Raw genomic sequence first — 18874 nt, 5'->3', positions numbered from 1 at the left:
TTTTTTATGGTATTTGTTAAGTGCTTCTAATGTGCCAGGCACTGTACTAAGGTAGATATAGCTAATCAGGTTGGACACAGTCCATGTCCCCCATGGAGCTCACAGTCTTAATCCCCATTTTACAGATGAGGGAACTGAGGTCCAGAGATGTAAAATGACTTTCCCGAGGTCTCCCTGCAGACAAGTGGTGGAGGCAGGATTAGAACCCAGGTCCTCTGACTCCGAGGCCTGGGCTCTATCCATTAGGCCACACTGCTTCTCAGAGGCCTTTCATCAAAATGCAGGGATCCTTTTTTACCCCTTCCTTTGTGTTTGTTCCGGGGCTAAGAATTCACTGCTGGATGCGAACTGATCAGAGCTAGTTCTCTGGTAGCCGGACCGGTTGTAACTTCCGGGGCCTTTCAAAGGCTAGTCCTCGGCAACGGACCACCGGGAGGGGCCGGGGTGGCTACCACGTGGGCCACGGAGAGCGCTGACCCACCCGGGTTGGGGTCACCGTCTCGGCCGGCTTCATTCACGTTGCCACTTGGCCCGCTTACGAGCGTGGTGACCTTGTCGACTGACTGACGGATTATCACTGCTGGGGAGATGCTGCAGTCTGACTGAGGCGGGCCCTGGGCGGAAAGGCCCAGCGAGAAAACATTAGGGTCACAGGTTAGCCTTAGGGTTAGAAAGTCCATCCTCCCAGCCCTCACAGGGCCGAGCTGGCTCCCTGTTTAATAATAACGATAATAACAGTGATGGTATTTGTTAAGCACTTAATATTTGTCAAGCACCGTTCTAAGAGCTGCAAGCTAATCAGGTTGGACACGGTCCCTGTTCCGCATGGGGCTCACAGTCTTAATCCCCATTTTAAAGCCGTGGGAACTGAGGGAACAGAGAAGGGAAGTGACTTACCCAAGGATACCCAGCAGGCAAGCGGCAGAGCCTGGATAAGAACCCAAGTCCTTCTGGTTCCCAGGCCCGTACTCTATCCGCTAGACCACACTGCTTCTTGTTTATTATCCTTCTCTTCCTCTCTGCTTGGCACATAATAAGAGCTTAACAAATACCATCATCATCATCATCTTTCTCTCTCTCTCTCTTCCTCTCTTTCCCTCTCTCCCCTCCCCTCCCCGTCTGCAGAGGGCAAGCACCATAAAGAAGTTTTATTACATAGAAAGTCACTTCAGTTAAATGCTGCCGTTCCATAGGCAATAGAGAGTGTCTGATGAATTTTGCCAACAAGTTCTTTCTTAAAAAATGTACTAAATGAATTCCACAGCCTTTAGCCCCCACCCACGCTTCTTCCAGGGCCTGCGAGGCTCTGCACTCCCCTTCCTCCGCAGCATATCCAGCCTGACATCCCCCACCCCCTCCACTGAAAATCTCCACTGAATACTAGAGGGGGCCGGGTGACCCCTCTGGCTGTTCTCCCGAAAGCTCAAGATGGTGAACCCGGGGACTCTCTGTCACTACTTGGGAGCACCAGGACAGACTCCGCTTCAGGGAAGTGGCAAAGTCCGAAGTTCAAATCCTGCCTCCTCCGTCAACTGAGAAAATTGTTGAACCCCTCTGGCCTTGAAATTACCCTGGGGCAGGGCAGGGCAGGACTAGTTCCTTCATGGTGTCGAACAATGGTTAGTCAGTCATATTTATTGAGTGCCTGTTGTTTGCAGAGTACTGGATTAAGGATTTGGGAGACACAGTATAATGTATTGGCATGATGCCTGCCCTCAAGGAATTTATGGTCTTCTTAGCTGACTCTTTGGATGTCCAGTCATCTGTTTTGGGGTTTTTAAATGATATTTGTTAAGAACTTACTACGTGCCAGGCACTGTATTAAGCGCCGGGCTAGATACTAGTTAATCGGGTTGGACAAAGGGCCTGCCCAACACAGGGCTCGCAGTCTTAATCCCCATTTTCCCGATAAAGCAACTGAAGCACAGATAAATGAAGTGACTTGCCCAAGGTTCCCCACATCAGATAATTAGCAGAGCCAGGATTAGAACCCAGGTCCATCTTACTCCCAGACCCGAGCTCTATCCACTAGGCAACACTGCTTCTTGTATCGTACCCTCCAAAGTGCTTAGTACAGTGCTCTGCACAGGGTAAACGCTCAATCATCGACCGATGGATTGATTTAGGGGGATGTCTGTAAAATGGTGTCTAGGACGTCACTGCGTTTGGCTCGTAGGCAGGATCTGAATTCCAGAGAGTTTGGAACCCCTTCGCCGCCCCAGCCTCTGAGTCCCTCTGCCTCCAAGAACCAAGGGAGCGGGCAGAAAAGGGTTTAGTTTCCATTTTTCTCTATCCTGGGCATCTGTCCAAATTTTGCATTCGGGAGACGGAAGGGGAGCTCAGCTTGGCTCGGATACAGGCTCCTCGGGCCCCGACCTGCCACCTTCACTGAGTCGACGGTCTTTCCGAGCACAGAGGCCTGGCTTCTTCCATCTTTGTCACCCGGAGATGGCAGTCGCCTCCATCTTGAATTCCACGGGACACTCCGGCAGGGCCTTAGCACCGTCGTCAATCAGTCGATCGGTCACTCATGCCTGTTGAGTGCTTACAGTGCAGAGAGCACAGCACTAATTGCTTGGGAGAGTACAGTAGAACAGAGTAGGGAGACACGTTCCCTGCCCACAAAGGAGCTTACAGTCTAGAGGGCGAGACAGATGCTAAAATAAATGACACATATGTGCAGAAGAGGAGGGGGAGGAAGAGTAGGGTGGAGATTGGGGATGGAGACTTGTGAGCCCCATGTGGGACAGGGACTAGGTCCAATCTGATAAACTTGTATCGACCCCTGCACTTAGTACAGTGCCCAGCACATAGTAAGGGCTTAACGAATACCACCGTTATTAATATTAGTATCTCCAAGCCCCCTAAGGAAAGGTCACGCTGAGACAGTTGGGGTGCCAGAGGGTTGGGGAGAGGGGGGTCAGGGTGGTCGAGAAGACTTGGAAAGGGAGAGGAGTCCCAGAGGAGCTGAGATGGGAAAGAGTAGGGACTCAGAATGGGAGGACCAGCAGAAAACCAAGAGGGGCCTCACCAGATGGGGAGAGAAACCAACATCTTAGCTTCCCTCAATCAATCGATCAATCAATGGTATTTATTGAGTGCTTATTTTGTGCAGAGCACTGTACTAAGCTCTTGGGAGAATACAGTACAACAGAGTTGGCAGAAACGTTTCCTGCCCACAAGAAGGTGCAAAATCTCTGTGGATTTCAGCAAGCTCCTCCTCTAGACAGTAAGCTCCTTGTGGGCAGGGAACACATCTACCAACTCTGAATATTGTACTCTCCCAACTGTTCAGTGCTCCTCGCGTAGTAAGCACTCGATAGATACCATCAACTGATTGATTGCTTGGTTTTCTACGTGAGGTCGGCTCTCCAGGCCAACATAACATCTTCGTTTGTAGAAATGTATCCCCACCTGCAGGGTTCTACACTAAGTTGCTGGACCTTAGTGTTCGGGATTTTGTGATGAGAAGCAGCGTGGCTCAGTGGAACGAGCACGGGCTTGGGAGTCAGAGGTCACGGGTTTGAATCCCGGCTCTGCCACTTGTCAGCTGTGTGACTGTGGGCAAGTCACTTCACTTCTCTGTACCTCAGTTACCTCATCTGTAAAATGGGGATTAAGACTGTGAGCTTCACGTGGGACAACCTGATTACCCTGTATCTACCCCAGTGCTTAGAACAGTGCTCTGCACATAGTAAGCGCTTAACAAATACCAGCATTATTATTATTATTATGTGGTGTTTTGAGACAAGCCCTTGCAACTTTTAAAACTAGACACACGAGTAGATGAGTGGTTTAAAATTTGGCTTCCGAACCGAGAAACTGGGGAGGAGAGAGATCATATCTACCAGTGGCACAGAGTAAGCGCTCAATAAATATCCCTGATAGATTGACGTCTTTTGGAACTAAATCTGGATTGCCAGATGGTTTTGCTATTCCTCTTGTGGTAGACTTGCCTCTTACCTGAGGAGTTTCAGTGTGGAAAACCACAGAGTCGTTAGACTTTTTTGATTGATGGATTGGAAGCTCCTTGAGGGCAGGGATTATGTCTGCCAACTCTATTGTACTCTCCCAAATGTTCAGCAAAACGCTCTGCACAGAGTAGACCGTAAGCTCCACAAGGGCAGAGGTCATGCCTGCCGACTCTTTTGAACTAGGCGATTAGTACAGTACTCTGCGTACTGTGAACGCTCCGTAAGTACTGTTGATTGACTGGCCGAAGCACCTCGCTGCCAACAGGAGGACTCAGGTTTCAGGGAGTGGAAGAGTTGGGGTCCCCGGCTCCGGAGGGATTCTGCCCGAGGAGGGGTCCTAGGAACTGAGTGATCAAGGAGTGAGCCCCGGGGACGGGGGGGATTTCTTTGGGATTTGGGCTAGGGTCTACCCCCACTGAGACCCAGTTGCCTTGAGCCAGGTTGGTCAGCGCGGTCTCATGTGAAACACAGCCCGGTCCCTATTATCCTCGCTCGTGGGGTTGTGGGGGAGAGGAGTGTGATAGCGGGGGTAAATGAGATTTTCAACAATCCCCTCACCCCCAACTTCACTGTAGCCAGCAGCTCCAACCCTTCCCCTTCCTCCCCTGCCTATTCTTTCCCGCTCTCCCCCTGCCCCATGCCCCCTACCCCTGTCCTCCCTTAATGGCGGTGAGGGCATTTGGTGGTCCTGGACATTATCTGGCCTCAGGATGTTTATGGCCCAGGCCCAATCTCACCCATGAGGGAGCGGACCAGGCTTCCCCCTCCCCTGCAGTGCGGTCTTCCCCTGCCCGCCCCGACCCACGCACCCACTTGGGAGGGCGGGTAGTTGGGTGAAGAAAAGAAGCGTTCTCCGGGGAGGGATTCTTTCGCGAATAAAATATTCATCAGGGTAATTGAATCAAGTTTTATTGGAAGAAAAATGCGCTTGCAGGTTATGTTTATTTCCTCAGTCTTGTAAAACCCCATCCTCCGTAGCATTATTTGATTAGGGCAGCAGAGGAAGTTGGTTTGGTTTAAAGCAAACAGGACTGAGCTCAGCAAAAAAAAAGTTCAGTCCAGGCTTGGGTCCAGCAGGCTAAGGGTCTCAAAACACAGCTCCCTCCAGAGCCGACAGCCAACCAACCGAAGCCAAGGTCCAACGGACTGGCCAGAGGGCTGCAGAGTCTTCAGAGCAGTGGGGCCTAGTGGGGAGAACCGGGACCTGAGAGTCGAAGAATCTGGCTTGTAATCGCAGCTCTGCCACTTGCCTGCTCTGTGTCCTTGGGCCGGTCACGTAAAGTCTCTAGGCCTCAGTTTCCTCCTCTGTAATTTTTTATGGTATTTGTTAAAGGCTTACTAGGTGCCAGGCCCTGTTCTAAGTACTAAGGTAGGTACAAACTAATCAGGTTGGACACGATGTCCCACGTGGGGCTCACAGTTTCAGTCCCTATTTTGCAGATGAGATAAGTGAGGCACAGGGAAGTGACTTGTCCTAGGTCACACAACAGACAAGCAGCAGATCCGGGATTAGAACACAGGTCTCTCTAATCCCTGTTCTCCCATCCCCTTAGATTGTGAGACCCGTGTGGGACAGGTCTGGGTCTGATTCGTTTGTAAGACTCTCCAGTGTTATTTTAAACTCTTAACAAATTCCACAAGTCACACAAACACACATTCGTAAGTGCATACTCAAGTCTACCACCTCTGTTATATTGTACTTTCCCAAGCTCTTAGTACAGTGAGTTGCACACAGCAAACACTTAATAATTCAATTGATTGATTGATATATGCCCATTTCAATACAATGTCTCTCTGGTCTCTCTGTTTCTGATTCTAGCACAGTATCTTGGTAGTTTCTGTCTCTCTGGACCTCTGCTTCTACATAGACTGTAATCTTCTCGAAGGTAGTAGATCGTGTCTACGAACCCTGTGGGACTCTTCCAAGTGCTTAGTACAGTGGTCTACACAGAGCGTGGCTTAGTGGAAAGAGCATGGGCTTGGGAGACAGGGATCGTGTGTTCGAATCCCGGCTCTGCCACTTGTCAGCTGTGTGACTTTGGGCAAGTCACCTAACTTCTCTGGGCCTCAGTTACCTCATCTGTAAAATGGGGACTAAGACTGTGAGCCCCACGTGGGACAACCGGATAACCTGAGAAGCAGCATGGCTCAGTGGAAAGAGCACGGGCTTTGGAGTCAGGGCTCATGAGTTCGAATCCCAGCTCTGCCACTTGTCGGCTGTGTGACTGTGGGCAAGTCACTTAACTTCTCTGTGCCTTAGTTCCCTCATCTGTAAAATGGGGATTAAGACTGTGAGCCCCACGTGGGACAACCTGATTCCCCTTTGTCTACCCCAGCGCTTAGAACAGTGCTCGGCACATAGTAAGCGCTTAACAGATACCAACATTATTATTATTCTTATTATTAACCTTGTATCTACCCCAGTGTTTGGCTGGGGTTTGGCACATAGTAAAGCTTAACAAATACCATCATCATCATCATTATTATTATTTATAAATACCGTTGATTGATCGATTGATCCTAGTGGCTCTATCCCTGTGCTCACGTAGTGTCTCTCTTGACTGCCTTCTCCTCTTCCTCTTCCTTCTTCTTCTCCTCCTCCTCCTTCTCCTCTTCCTCCTCCTCCTCCTTCTTCAAGAACTACTGAAGGCTCTGGAGGAGTGGGAAGATGTGGACTAAACATTGTTATAGAAAAATGATCTGGGCAGCAAAGTGAAGAATGGACTGGAGGGGGGAGAGAAAGGAGTCTGATGCAGTAGTAAATGATAAGTGCTTGGATCAGCGTGCTGGAAATTTGGTTGGAGAGGAAACTGTTCCAAACACCCACTTCAGTGCGAGAAGAAGAAAGAGGAAAGAAGGGGGGGAATGAAGGGAGAATTCAAAGCCCCTGTAGATTATAAATGCCTCGAGGGCAGGGATTGTGTCTACTCATGCTACTGTTCTTTTCTAAGTAGTTGCTACAGTGCTTTGCCCACAGCAGACACTCAGTCAGGTCACACAGCAAGTAATTGACAGAGCCGGGATTAGAACCTAGGCCCTCTGGCTCCCAAGGCCAGGCTCCTTCCACTAGGCCATGCTGCTTCTCAGTACCACTGACTGATTGCTCAGTACAGGCCATTTATTGATAGATTTATTGGTCCGACTGTGTCCAGGAACGGTGTGGGTTTGGCGGTTCTTGAGAGCCTCTTAGAATCCCCTAGTGGGAAAAGTGAGGGGCTGGGGTCCTGGGCTCCCCAGTTCAAAATCCTAATTCTGTCCCCGACCTGCTGGGTGACCTTGGGAGAGATACCTAACCTCTCTGGACCTCAGTTTCCGCCCCTTCTAGCCACTCCTCTGGCCTCTTAGGTGGTAAACCCCTTGAGAGATAGGGACTGAGGCTTTTTTTTTTATGTTATTTGTTAAGCTTTTACTGTGTCCCAGGCTCTGTTCTAAATGCTGGGGTAGATACAAGCTAATCAGGCGAGACACCATCCCACATGGGGCTCACAGTCTTCACCCCCATTTTACAGATGAGATAGCTGCGGCACAGAGAAGGGAAACGACTTGCCCAGGGTCCCCCAGCAGACAAGCAACAGAGCTGGGATTAGAGCCCAGGTCCTCTGCCTCCCAGGCCTGTGCTCTATCCACTAGACCTCATCTGTGATCCCGTCAGTGAGACCCCCCTCCAGAGATCACGATTCCCTGCCATCACAGCGGCAGCGACCCGGCCGGGGGAGGGTATTATTCCAGACCCAGAAAGTGAGGTTTCTCCCCTTAAATTTTCCCCCTTCAAAATGCCAGTTCAGGGCGGCTCCAAGGCTGCCCGCCTGCTCTGCTGATTGCTTCCTGGCACGGAGCTAGGGGAACCCTGGCATCCGGGGAGGGATGCGGGGGAGAGGCAAGGGGGACACCGTCCAGGCTACAGCTTAGGGACCATCAGCCCCGGCCGCTGACAGCACAGCCTGCCCTCCTAGTGTTTTCTTATTTGCTCCCAACAGGAAATCAATGATGCCAGGAACGGTGGGTTCATTCCGCGGCCCCGATCGATACGCCCTGATTAATCCGGTTGTGGCTGTGGGGTAAATTTGCTGCATCATAATTAGAATTATTAATTAAAAATAGGAAATCAATGGACACGAATTAGGCAAAAGAGAAATCTGTTTCGCTTCTCTGTCATTGCCTGGGGAATCACTGAGCCTATCAGGGGGTGGCTGGGGCCGGGGGACCCCGAGGGACCCCTCCCGCCTGACGGACACCCCGACCCCAGGGAAAGGTGCCAAGCGCTTCCAGCTACAGAGCAAGGTGCCTTTGCCAGCAAAGAAAGACACTGATTAATCCACACCTTGCTCCTTCATTCATCTTCCCTCCCATCCGCACAGCACATATGTATATATCAGTATATATTTATTTATTTATTATATTAATGTCTGTCTCCCCCTCTAGACTGTGAGCTCCTTGTGGGCAGGAATGTGTCTGTTGTTATACCGTACGCTCCCAAGCGCTTAGTATGGTGCTTTGCTCACGGTACACACCCAATAAGTACAATTGAATGAATGAATGAATGAATAAATGGGTTGGAAGTCACGATCCCTGCCCTCAAGAAGCTTACAGTCTTCTATGTGTGGAGCGCTGTACTGAGCGCTTGGGGGATTCCTGCACATGTAATGGATAATAATAATGATAATAATAATTTTGGTATTTGTTAAGCGCTTACTATGTGCAGAGCACTGTTCTAAGCGCTGGGGGAGATACAGGGTAATCAGTTGTCCCACGTGAGGCTCACAGTCTTCACCCCCATTTTACAGGTGAGGTCACTGAGGCACAGAGAAGTGAAGTGATTCGCCCACAGTGCCCAGTGCATAGAACAGTGCTTGGCACATAGTAATCGCTTAACAAATACTATAATTGTTACATTTATTATGTCCCACATGGGACTCCCAATCTTCTTCCCCATTTTAGAAATGAGGGATATGAGGACCAGAGAAGTGAGGTGACTTGCCCAAGGTCACACAGCAGAAAAGCAGCAGAGCCACGATGAGAAGCAGGTTCAGTGAGTCCCAGGGCCCGGGCTCTGGCCACTAGGCGCCGGGGTTCTGCCCCGCGACTTTGGTCTCTCTCTAGACCCCGGCTCCCTCCCCGACGCCTGGCGGGGAGCGTGATTCAGAGACAGCGCCTTCCTCCGAGGGCAATTTAGACTCCTCCAACGGAGTCCAAAAAGTTACGTTTCCAGCGCTCTCCGACCAACGGAATTACCGAGGGCCCTCCCTGGGATGGTGGTTCCAGCTAGTTGAATATTAATCTACCGTTCAAAGAGCCCCTAGTTGCCCATCTCAAAGGAGACTACAGGCAAGTAATTAAAACCAGACGTTGACACTCGCCAGAGAACGAGCAACTTTCTCCGGCCTGCTTTGGAGGGAGAGGGTTCTAATGAACTTGAGGTAACTTCAGAGCATTTCTGATGTCTCCCCCAGCCGTGCTCTGCCCCACCTCCCGACCTCGCTGTCTCCCCCACCCACACGCATCGAGTCCTCTTGGCGGCTCTGGTCTCGTCCTCGTAGCTGTTGGCTGAGCTGAGTTCCGGGCCAGAGAGCCCTGGAGATGAGCGGCGTTCTGGGTTCTCCATCGGGACCCCGGCCCACTTCTCCAGAACCGCACCCCAGACCGGGCCCCTTCGATCAGATAATAACTGTGGTATTGGTTAAGCGCTTACTTTGTGCCAAGCACTGTTCCAAGCGCCGGGGTAGAAACAAGGCAATCGGGTTGTCCCATCTGGGGCTCCCAGTCTTCATCCCCATTTTACCGATGAGGGAACTGAGGCCCAGAGAAGGGACATGATTTGCCCACAGCAGACAAATTGTGGAGCTGGGATTAGACCCAGAGTCCTTCTGACTCCCAGGCCCAGGTTCTCTCCACTAGGCCATGCTATTCCTTAAAGCAGCCACTTGTCTGCTGTGTGACCTTGGGCAAGTCACTTAACTTCACTGTGCCTCAGTTACCTCATCTGTAAAATGGGGATTAAGAATGTGAGCCCCACACGGGTCAACCTGATTACCTAGCAACTAACCCAGCAACAACCCCTACCCTACAGATCCCTACAGATCTGTTGCCGAATTGTACTTTCCAACCACTTAGTACAGCGCTCTGCACACAGTAAACGCTCAATAAATATGACTGAGTGACTGAATGACTGACTCTGTGTGTGTGTGTGTGTATGCGTAGGAGCATATCGGTTTGTGCGTATTTGTGCGCCTTTGGACCCATACGTGTTGTGCGTCTGCGGATGTGGATTTGTGGGCCTGGGTTGCTGGGACGGGGGCGGCGGTTCTGCTGTGTAGTTGTGTGTCTGTCGGTTCATTTATTACACGTCTTTCTCTGACTGTGCCAGGCGCCGTTCTGGGCACTGGGAAAAGTTCTCAGGGACTACGATTCAGACATCATCCCGCCTAACCGGGCTGCTCAGAAAGTAGGAACAGCAGTAACAGCAGCACTCATTGAGTTCCGACTTGGGGAGGGGCACCGTACTAGACGCTTGGACAGTACAGAATGAAGGCACTCTCCCCGTCCAAGAGGAGCTTACACTCTAACAGGGAAGACTAACATAAACCTGTTTAGCTCTAGAGGAGTTGAGATAAATGATCGAACTAACCAATGTGAATAAACCTGACCGCTGAGGATGGAAAGGAAAAAAGTCGTCATATTTTGTAGATAGGAGGCAGACGGGCAGACAGGGAGTCACAGGCAAGTAGACAGGCAAGCAGGCCAACAGGCAGACAGACAAGCAGACAGACAGGCAGCTAAGCAGCAAGATAGGCAGACAGACAGCTAGACAAGCAAGAAGACAGGCAGACAGGCAAGCAGGAAGACAAAGACAAGCTGGAAGCCAGGCAGACAGACAGGCAAGCAGGAAGCCAGGCAGACAGACAAGCGGACAGATAGGTAGGCAGGAAGCCAGGCAGACAGACAAGCGGACAGATAGGCAGGCGAAGGCACAGTGTGATTCTTAGTACGGTGCTATGCACATGGTAAACGCTCAGTAAATACTATTGAAGGAATGAATGAATGCTCTGCCAAAGTAAGATATTCTACGTCTATGAGATGCAGAATTCAAAAACCTGAGAGGGGTAGAAATGGAGAGAGGGAGAGCTTGGGGTTGGGGGAGGAGGAGGGACGAGGGGCAGAGGGTGGGAGACGGCAACCCCCCAGGGGTCCCCATGGGCCTGGGTAACCTCCAACCTTCTCTGTCTCTCTGTCTCTGTGTCTCTGTGTCTGGCAGGCTGTGACAGTGAGCACTGGGGACCTCACTGCGGCAATCCCTGCCAGTGCCAGAACGGAGCCCTGTGCAATCCCATCACGGGCGCCTGCGTCTGCGCCGACGGCTACCGGGGCTGGCGCTGCGAGGAGCCCTGCGACCCGGGGACCTACGGCCAGGGCTGCCAGCTGCCCTGCCAGTGCCGCCGCGGGGCCACCTGCGACCACCGCACCGGAGAGTGTCACTGTGCTCCCGGCTACACCGGGGTGTTGTGAGTGAAGGGCTGGCCCGGGGATGGGTCACGGGCACGAGGGGGCACCGGGGACACGGGGTGGGGAGGTGGAGGGGCGGGGTGGGGAGGCCTGGCGGTGGCGGGAGGTGTGGGGAAGGGGTGGGGGGCATGAAAATGGGGCTGAGGGGTTCGTCTCAGGGAGGAGCGTGGGGGGAGCAGGGGCGACATTTGGGGTTCAGGGGGCAGGGAGAGAAGGCTGAGCAAAGCCTCACGGTTTCTCTCCCTCACTGCCTTCTGCTCTAGGCTTGAGCAGACTCCATCTCAGGGGCAAGACCCTCAGGGTGGCCAACCTTTGTTTTGCTTTATTTTTAAATTTATTCATTAATGAATCCATTAAGTGCCTTTGTGCCAGGCACTGGAGCAGATACAAGATCATCTTATAGGGCTCATGAGCTTAATCTCTATTTTACAGATGAAGTAACTGAGGCACAGAGAAGTGAAGTGACTCTCCCAAGTCACACCGTAGAGTCAGAATTAGAACCCCTGACTTTCTGACTCCCAAGCCAGCGATTAGGCCATGCTACTTCTCAACACACATACACACGCACTCTCTCTGTCTCTCTCTTTCTCACTCTCACTCTCTCGCCAGCTGTGCCCAGAGCAGGTGGCGGTTGTGTATGGGGTGTGGGGTGGATAGGGGGATGCAGGGAGCCTGATGTGTCCCCTGACCCCATTAATTTCTTGCCCCAGAAATCCCCTCTCTGGGAGGATAGGCTTCGTCCTTCCTCTCAAAGAGAGCGAAGGGGTCAGCCGGTCAGTCGCAGAGGGATGCAGTCCCCTGGCCCAAGGTTGGCAAGGAGCGGTCGGTCAGCAGAGCCCCTTCTCTTCTTCCTCCCTCCCCCTGCCTCGCCCCTGCCCTCTGGGTCCGCCCCTTCCCTGCCCCGTCGGCCTGCCCAGGCCCCCGCGGCGTCCTGGTCCCCGCCGGTGAAACCTGCCAACCGTCTGCGGCGTCTCTCTCTCCTTCCCCCTCAGCTGCGAGGCGCTGTGCCCGGTGGGGAGCCACGGTGCCCACTGCGAGCTGCGCTGCCCCTGCCAGAACGGGGGCACCTGCCACCATGTGACCGGGGAGTGCGCCTGCCCCCCAGGCTGGACCGTAAGTGCTGGGTCAGGGGCCGCTCTCTGCTGGGGGCAGGGGAGGGGATGAGGGTGTGGAGGTAGGTTGCCACCTCCCGATGATGAGGCGGACCCCGGCCCCCCACCTGCCCTGGTCCTGCCAATGTCCCCCACCCCCCACCTCCCGACTCACCCCCTTCTGAACAGCTTCCGGTTCTGTAGGGCTGAGGGGGAGGGAGATGCAGAAAAAAATAAAGAACAGATAATCCAGAAACTTTTTTTAAATGGTTATCTATTAAGCGCTTACTATGTATCAAACACTGTTCTAAGCGCTGGGATAGGTACCAGTGAAGTAGGTCAGACCCAGTTCCTATCCCATAAGGAGCTCACAGTCTAAGTAGGAGGGAGGGCAGGTATGTGATCCCCATTTTACAGTTGAGGAAACCGAGGTCCAGAGGAGTTAAGTGACGCAGCAAGCAATTGGCAGAGTCGGGATTAGAACTCAGGTCCTTCTGACTTCCAGGCCCAGGCTCTTTCTTCTAGGCTTCTCTAAACGGCTTTGAAATTGGGGCAGGGGCTGAGGGAGGAGGCCAGGGATGAAGGTCTAGGGTCAGAGGGTACCTCGGGCCACTCTCCGGCCTGCCCCTCCAGCCTCTGAGCTGGGTCCGACCTGCCGGATGCCACCAGCCCAGGACTCTGAGCCCCCGGGGGATGCCTCCCCTGGGTCAGTCAGTCACTCATATTTACTGAGAGCTTACTGGGTGCAGAGCACTGTACTCACAATAAACAGACACATTCCCTGCCCACAACCAACTCACAGTCCTGAGTCTACAGTCCGAACGAGAGCGGCCAGGAGGGCAGCCGTCCGGAGGAGGAGACCCCCAGGGGCTGAGGGTAGAAGGGGCCGCTGGGCTCGGCCCGGCCCGGAACCCCGACACGGAGAACCTGAAGACTTTTCCCCGGTCAGCGGAAGGAGATGGGACCACCGAGGCAGGAGAGAGACGTCACCTGCGGTGACGTGCTCTTCTGGGCTGTGGTGGGGCCGTGCCCTGACCGGACCCTTGGAGATTGGGGCCACGGCTTGACCAGACCCTTGGAGGTGAAGCGCTGGTCCCCCTCAGGCCCGGGGAAGCAGAGAACCAGAGGCTGCACCGTCAAGGAAGGAGAAGCAGCAGATATCTACCCACCCTCCCTCCTGTCCTTCCGCTCCTCCGCCAACCTCTGTTTCCGCCAGCGCCCCAAGGGATGGAGAGTGCACCCGGGGTCCCCCGGCAACTCTGTTGGGTGACAAGGGGAAGGCCCTGCACATGGTCCCGGCTAAAGTCCTAAGCCCAGAAGCCAGAAGGAATGTCCAGCAGTCAGTCAGTTGGTCAGTCAGCAATTGGGGTAGAGGGCGGCAGACGCAGGGCTGCCTGGACAAACCCTAGTGCTGGTGGGGGGCGGTTACTGCGGTGTGTGAAGCCCAGGGACAGCAACCTGAGCTGCCCGCTCTTGCTCCCCCATCACAGGGCTCGGTGTGTGCACAGCCCTGCCCGCCGGGCACATTTGGTGCCAACTGCAGCCAGGAGTGCCCGTGCCACCACGGAGGGCAGTGCGACCACGTGACGGGGCGCTGCCAGTGCCTGGCTGGCTACATGGGAGACAGGTAAGGGGCCCCTGGTCGTGGTGGAAGGGTGTGGGAGGGCCTTCCCTGAAGACTTGCAGTAAAGAACAAGGGTTTACCAGCCCACCAGTTACCAGCTCTGCCCCTCCACGGTCCCATCCCCCAAGGAGACACTCCGGGATGGGTGGATGCCATGAATTTGGCGTCTTTGCCGCTCACCTGACACAACTCGGGAGCCTGGTGAAGGTCAGGACCTGGGACGAGGAGGCAGATTTTCCATTTTTAGTCACGTTCCTCCTTTCCCCTCAGCCTGCTGTCTTTCCTGCCGGTCTAATTTCCTTGAGGCTTTGCGGATGGGAGCTTGCTGTCTTGCCCCTGGAGGGGAGTGGGATGCCAGCAGCTCACCCAAAGACCCCCCTGGCCCCCAGGGACAAACCTTATGTCCCTACTACCAGGATGCTCAGTCTCCCCTTAGGCCACAGTCCTGGAGGAACCTGGAGCCAGAGCTCTCCCCACACCCAATCAGTCAATCAATCAATTAATCAATCAGTGAGAAGCAGCATAGCCTAGCGGAAAGAGCCCGGGCCTGGGAGTCAGAAGGACCTGGGTTCTAATCCGGGCTCCGCCGCTTGTCTGCTGGGTGACGTTGGGCAAGTCGCTTAACTTCCCCGGGCCTCAGTTACCTCAACGGTAAAAAGGGGATTAAGGCTAGGAGTCCCGTGTGGGACATGGACTATGACCAATGTGTCTGCTAATTCTGTTGAATTGTCTTCTCCCAAGTGCTTACTCTCCCAAGTGCTTAGTACAGTGCTCTGCACATAGTAAGCACTCAATAAATAGGATTGATTGATGGGTTGAGGCCTACAGAATGCTAAGCCTTGAACTAAATGGCTTGGGAGGGTACAATAGAGGCAATCATTATTATTATTACTATCATTATTATTATTAGAAGGGAAGACTGATATGATTATCATTAATTGTTATTAATTGTTCGTGATTGATTGATTATTAATAATTATGTCTCCCCTTCTAGACTGTAAGCTTGCTTGGGCAGGGAACCTCTTTTGCCAACTCTGTGATATTATACTCTCCCAAGGGCTTAGTACACTGCTCCATACATAGTGAGTGCTCAATAAATGATTGAATGAATGTGATTTTCCCCATGCCTAGGAATGACAATCATAATCGTGGCATTTGTTAAGCGCTTACTATGTGCCAGACACGGTACTAAATGCCGGGGTGGATCCAAGCAAATCAGATTGGACACAGTCGCTGTCCCACGTGGGGCTCACAGACTCAATCCCTATTTTCCAGATGAGAAAACCGAGGCACAGAGAAGTGAAGTGACTTGCCCAAGGTCACAGAGCAGGCAAGTGGAGGAGTGGGGATTAGAACCCAAGTCCTACGCTCTTTCCACTAGGCCACTCTGTTTCCCTCACCTTCTCCCTGCCCTCCTCAACCCCACTCTCTTCCCTTCCTGTTTCCTCCTCCCCCCAACTCCCTCTCCCCTGTACCCCAAGCCCCCCAAGAGTGAATCCCAGCCGGATAAATGCCACAGTTTCATGAAGACAGAGTGAAGCAGCCCAGTTCTCCTGCTGGTTTGGCCTACCTGGGCATTTCATAACTTAATAATAATGATAATATTATTAATAACAATGATGGTATTTGTTAAGTGCTTACTATGAGCCAAGCACTGTTCTAAACCTTGGGGTAGATAATGATATTTGTTAAGCGCTTACTAAGTGCCAAGCACTGTTTTAAACACCGGGGTAGATCCAAGTTTATCAGGTTGGACACAGTCCCTGTCCCTCATGAGGCTCACCCTCTTAATCCCCATTTTACAGATGAGGTAAGGGAGGCCCAGAGAAGTGAAATGACTCACCCAAGGTCCCACAGCGGACAAGTGGCGGAGCCGGGATTAGACTCCAGGTCCTTCTTACTCCCAAACCCATGCTCTGTCCACTAGGCCGTGCTGCTTCTCTTCCAAGGAGAATGCCGCCTCGTGGGGGTGGACTGGGGATGGGGGGATCCCGGGGAAGACCGAGCCGAGCAAGGAGACTGCGGCTTGGAGAGACCGAGAGGGAGGGAAGAGAGAGAGAGAGAGAGGGAGGCCCCCAAGCTCCGTCCGCGGGCCCGACCGAGCAGAAAATCACCGGCCCGGGGCCATCCGTTTGGTGGCTAAGCAGCCTGTCTCGTGCTTAATATTTTGTGAAATTGCCTCCATTAATTTTGCGGATGACAGCCACATTAACCCAACCCAAATAATTGGAGAGCGGAGTAAAGTTCAGAGCTATAATAAGGCACGTCTCCCCGGATGGGCAGAAACAAATGTAAATTAAACAAGAAACAGAACTGGGGCTTCGCAGCTCATTTTGCAATTTAATTGAGCAATGTATCTGGTGGATAATGGCGTTATTGGACACGTTAGATGGATACGTTGCAAAGGAAGCTTGTTTAAGGAGAGAACTAATTCCCGCTGTGATTATCCTTATGTGCCAGAGCCGTCGTTATTAGTATGCTTTGGATAAAATTCATTAGCCAGAGCTGCTTGATCTCTAAATAAATATGCTGTTTAAATGGTTAGCGGAAAAGGGCTAATTATGGAAATGGCTTTGGGTCGTCACTATTTCATTTCCAGATGCTCACCTTCCTGCTGAACTCTGCTTCCTCTTCCGTGAATAGAGAAAGGGATGCTAAGCATTTACTATGTGCCAAGCACTGCTCTAAGCGCTGGGGAACATACAAGGTCAGATACCGTCCCCATCCTACCTCCTCTCTGCCGACCATGGGCCGGACTTAGCCGGGCCCCGATCCGGATCCCAATCTGGGCTCTCCTGCCTGGATCCAGGGCCACCGTGGCCGGTGGGATCTTTTCCCTCCATCTACCACCTGCCGGCTTCTGGGACTCCTGTGGGACCCTCCCCAAGTCTGCGTCATCTTGCGGGGGGCCACGACTGCTGTCCCCCAGGGGGATGGTCAGTTCTCGATGGCCGGGAGTAGGTGGGGAATGGTAAGGCCTCCTTTCTACTCTTCCTCATCTCACACCCCGATCCCTTCTTCCTTTTTTGTTTAAATAGTATTCGTTAATTACTTATTGTGGGCCAGACACTGAACTAAGCATGGGATAGATACAAGTTAATCAGGTTGGACACGGTCCATGTCCCATATGGGGCTCATAGTCAATCCCCATTTTCTAGATGAGGGAACTGAGGCACAGAGAAGCTAAGTGGCTTGCCCAAGGTCACACAGTAGACAAGTGGTAGAGCCAGGATTAGGCCCCAGGTCCTCTGACTCCCAGGCCTGTGCTCTATCCACTAGGCCATGCTGCTTCTCCTCCTCCTTTTCCTTCTCCCTTCCCTCTACTTCTCCCCTTCCCCATTCCCCTCACCCCTTCTCCCTCCTTCTCCTCCTCCTCCTCCCTACCTCCGCTCCCCATCCTCTCCCCTCACTTTTCCTCTTCCTCCTCACTCTTTCTCCCCACCTTTCCCCCTCCTCTCTCCCCTCTCCCTTTCCTTTCCACTCCCTCTTCTTCTCCCCTTCATTCTCCTTCTCCCCACTCCTTCCTTTTCCATCTCTCCCTCCTCAACCGCACGCTCCCATCTTTGTCCCCCTCCCCTCTTCCACTCCTTATCCCCACCCCCCCTTACGCCCCCTCCCCTTTCCTCTCATCCTTCCTCTCCCACTCTGATCCATCCCATGGCAGGTTGGCACATTGAGAAGCAGTGGGGCTCACTAGAAAGGGCAAGGGCCTGGGAGTCAGAGGGCCTGACATCTAACCTCAGCTCCTCCACTGCCTCCTGTGTGACCTTGCAAGTACCGTAACTTCTTGGCGCCTCCGTTTACTCATCTGTAAAATGGGAATTTAATAACTGTTTTCCCTCTTTTTTAGGTTGTGAGCCTCACCTGGGTTAGGGACTAAGTCTGACTTGACTATCTTGCATCTACCCCAGAGTTTAGCACACTGCTTGGGAAGCAGCGAGGGCTGGTGGAAAGAGCCTGGGCCTGGGAGTCAAAGGACCTGGGTTCTAATCCCAGCTCCACTATTTGGCTGCTGGGTGACCTTGGGCAAATCACTTCATTTCTCTATGCTTCAGTTTCCTCAACTATAAAATGGGGGTTCGACATTTGTTCTCCCTCCTCCTTAGACTGCGAACCCCTCGTGGGACAGGGCCTCTGCCTGCCCTGATTAACTTATATGTACCCCAGCACTTAGTATAGTGCTTGTCACATAGTAAGCACTTAACAAATACTATAAAGAGTAAGTACTTAACAAATTCCACAGTTATTATTACTAGGACCTCCTCCCAAGATGGGCAGCAGAGAGAAACAGAGTGAAAGTCGAACCGGTCCATGTCGTTGCTTACCGGGGACCCTGCTAAGAAGGCCCACGGGGGATAAGGTGGAAAGGAGGGCTAAAATGAGAGCTAGGGTCTTCTGAGGTTTTCAGATTTTCAAGTTTTCACTATGCCCCGTCTCCCACTAGCCCTGGGGTCAAGAGTTAATAGGCGGATGGCCGGCCTGTCTTGTCAGTCTGTCTGTCAGCCCGTCTGTCCTCCTGCCTGCCTGCCTGCCAGCCTACCCCAATGCCTGCCTGTCCGGTCTCCCAGACTCCTTCCCTCCCAAACCCTCCTTGCTCCAATCCCCGCCTCCCATCCCTCTTCCTCCATTCCTGCTCCCCTTTCCTCCCCTCTCCATGCATCCCTGCTCCTCTTTCCTCCACTTCC

General features: G+C 52.7%; 1 protein-coding gene across 2 annotated transcripts in view; it reads left to right on the top strand.

Moving 5' to 3' along the window:
- The window catches only part of MEGF11 (multiple EGF like domains 11), a 195375-nt gene that overhangs the window by 128885 nt on the left and 47616 nt on the right, over positions 1 to 18874 (top strand). For both annotated transcript variants that reach the window (XM_029066601.2, XM_029066597.2), the window contains exons 6-8: positions 11227 to 11473; positions 12467 to 12587; positions 14056 to 14192. In XM_029066601.2, coding sequence (XP_028922434.1) covers positions 11227 to 11473; positions 12467 to 12587; positions 14056 to 14192 — 505 coding nt within the window. The remainder of the gene's footprint in view (positions 1 to 11226; positions 11474 to 12466; positions 12588 to 14055; positions 14193 to 18874) is intronic.

The sequence above is a fragment of the Ornithorhynchus anatinus genome, chromosome 5, assembly GCF_004115215.2.
Source record: "Ornithorhynchus anatinus isolate Pmale09 chromosome 5, mOrnAna1.pri.v4, whole genome shotgun sequence".
NCBI classification, from domain to species: domain Eukaryota; kingdom Metazoa; phylum Chordata; class Mammalia; order Monotremata; family Ornithorhynchidae; genus Ornithorhynchus; species Ornithorhynchus anatinus.
Note: the sequence above shows the minus strand (reverse complement) of the source record. Positions and strands in the feature narration are given on the sequence as shown.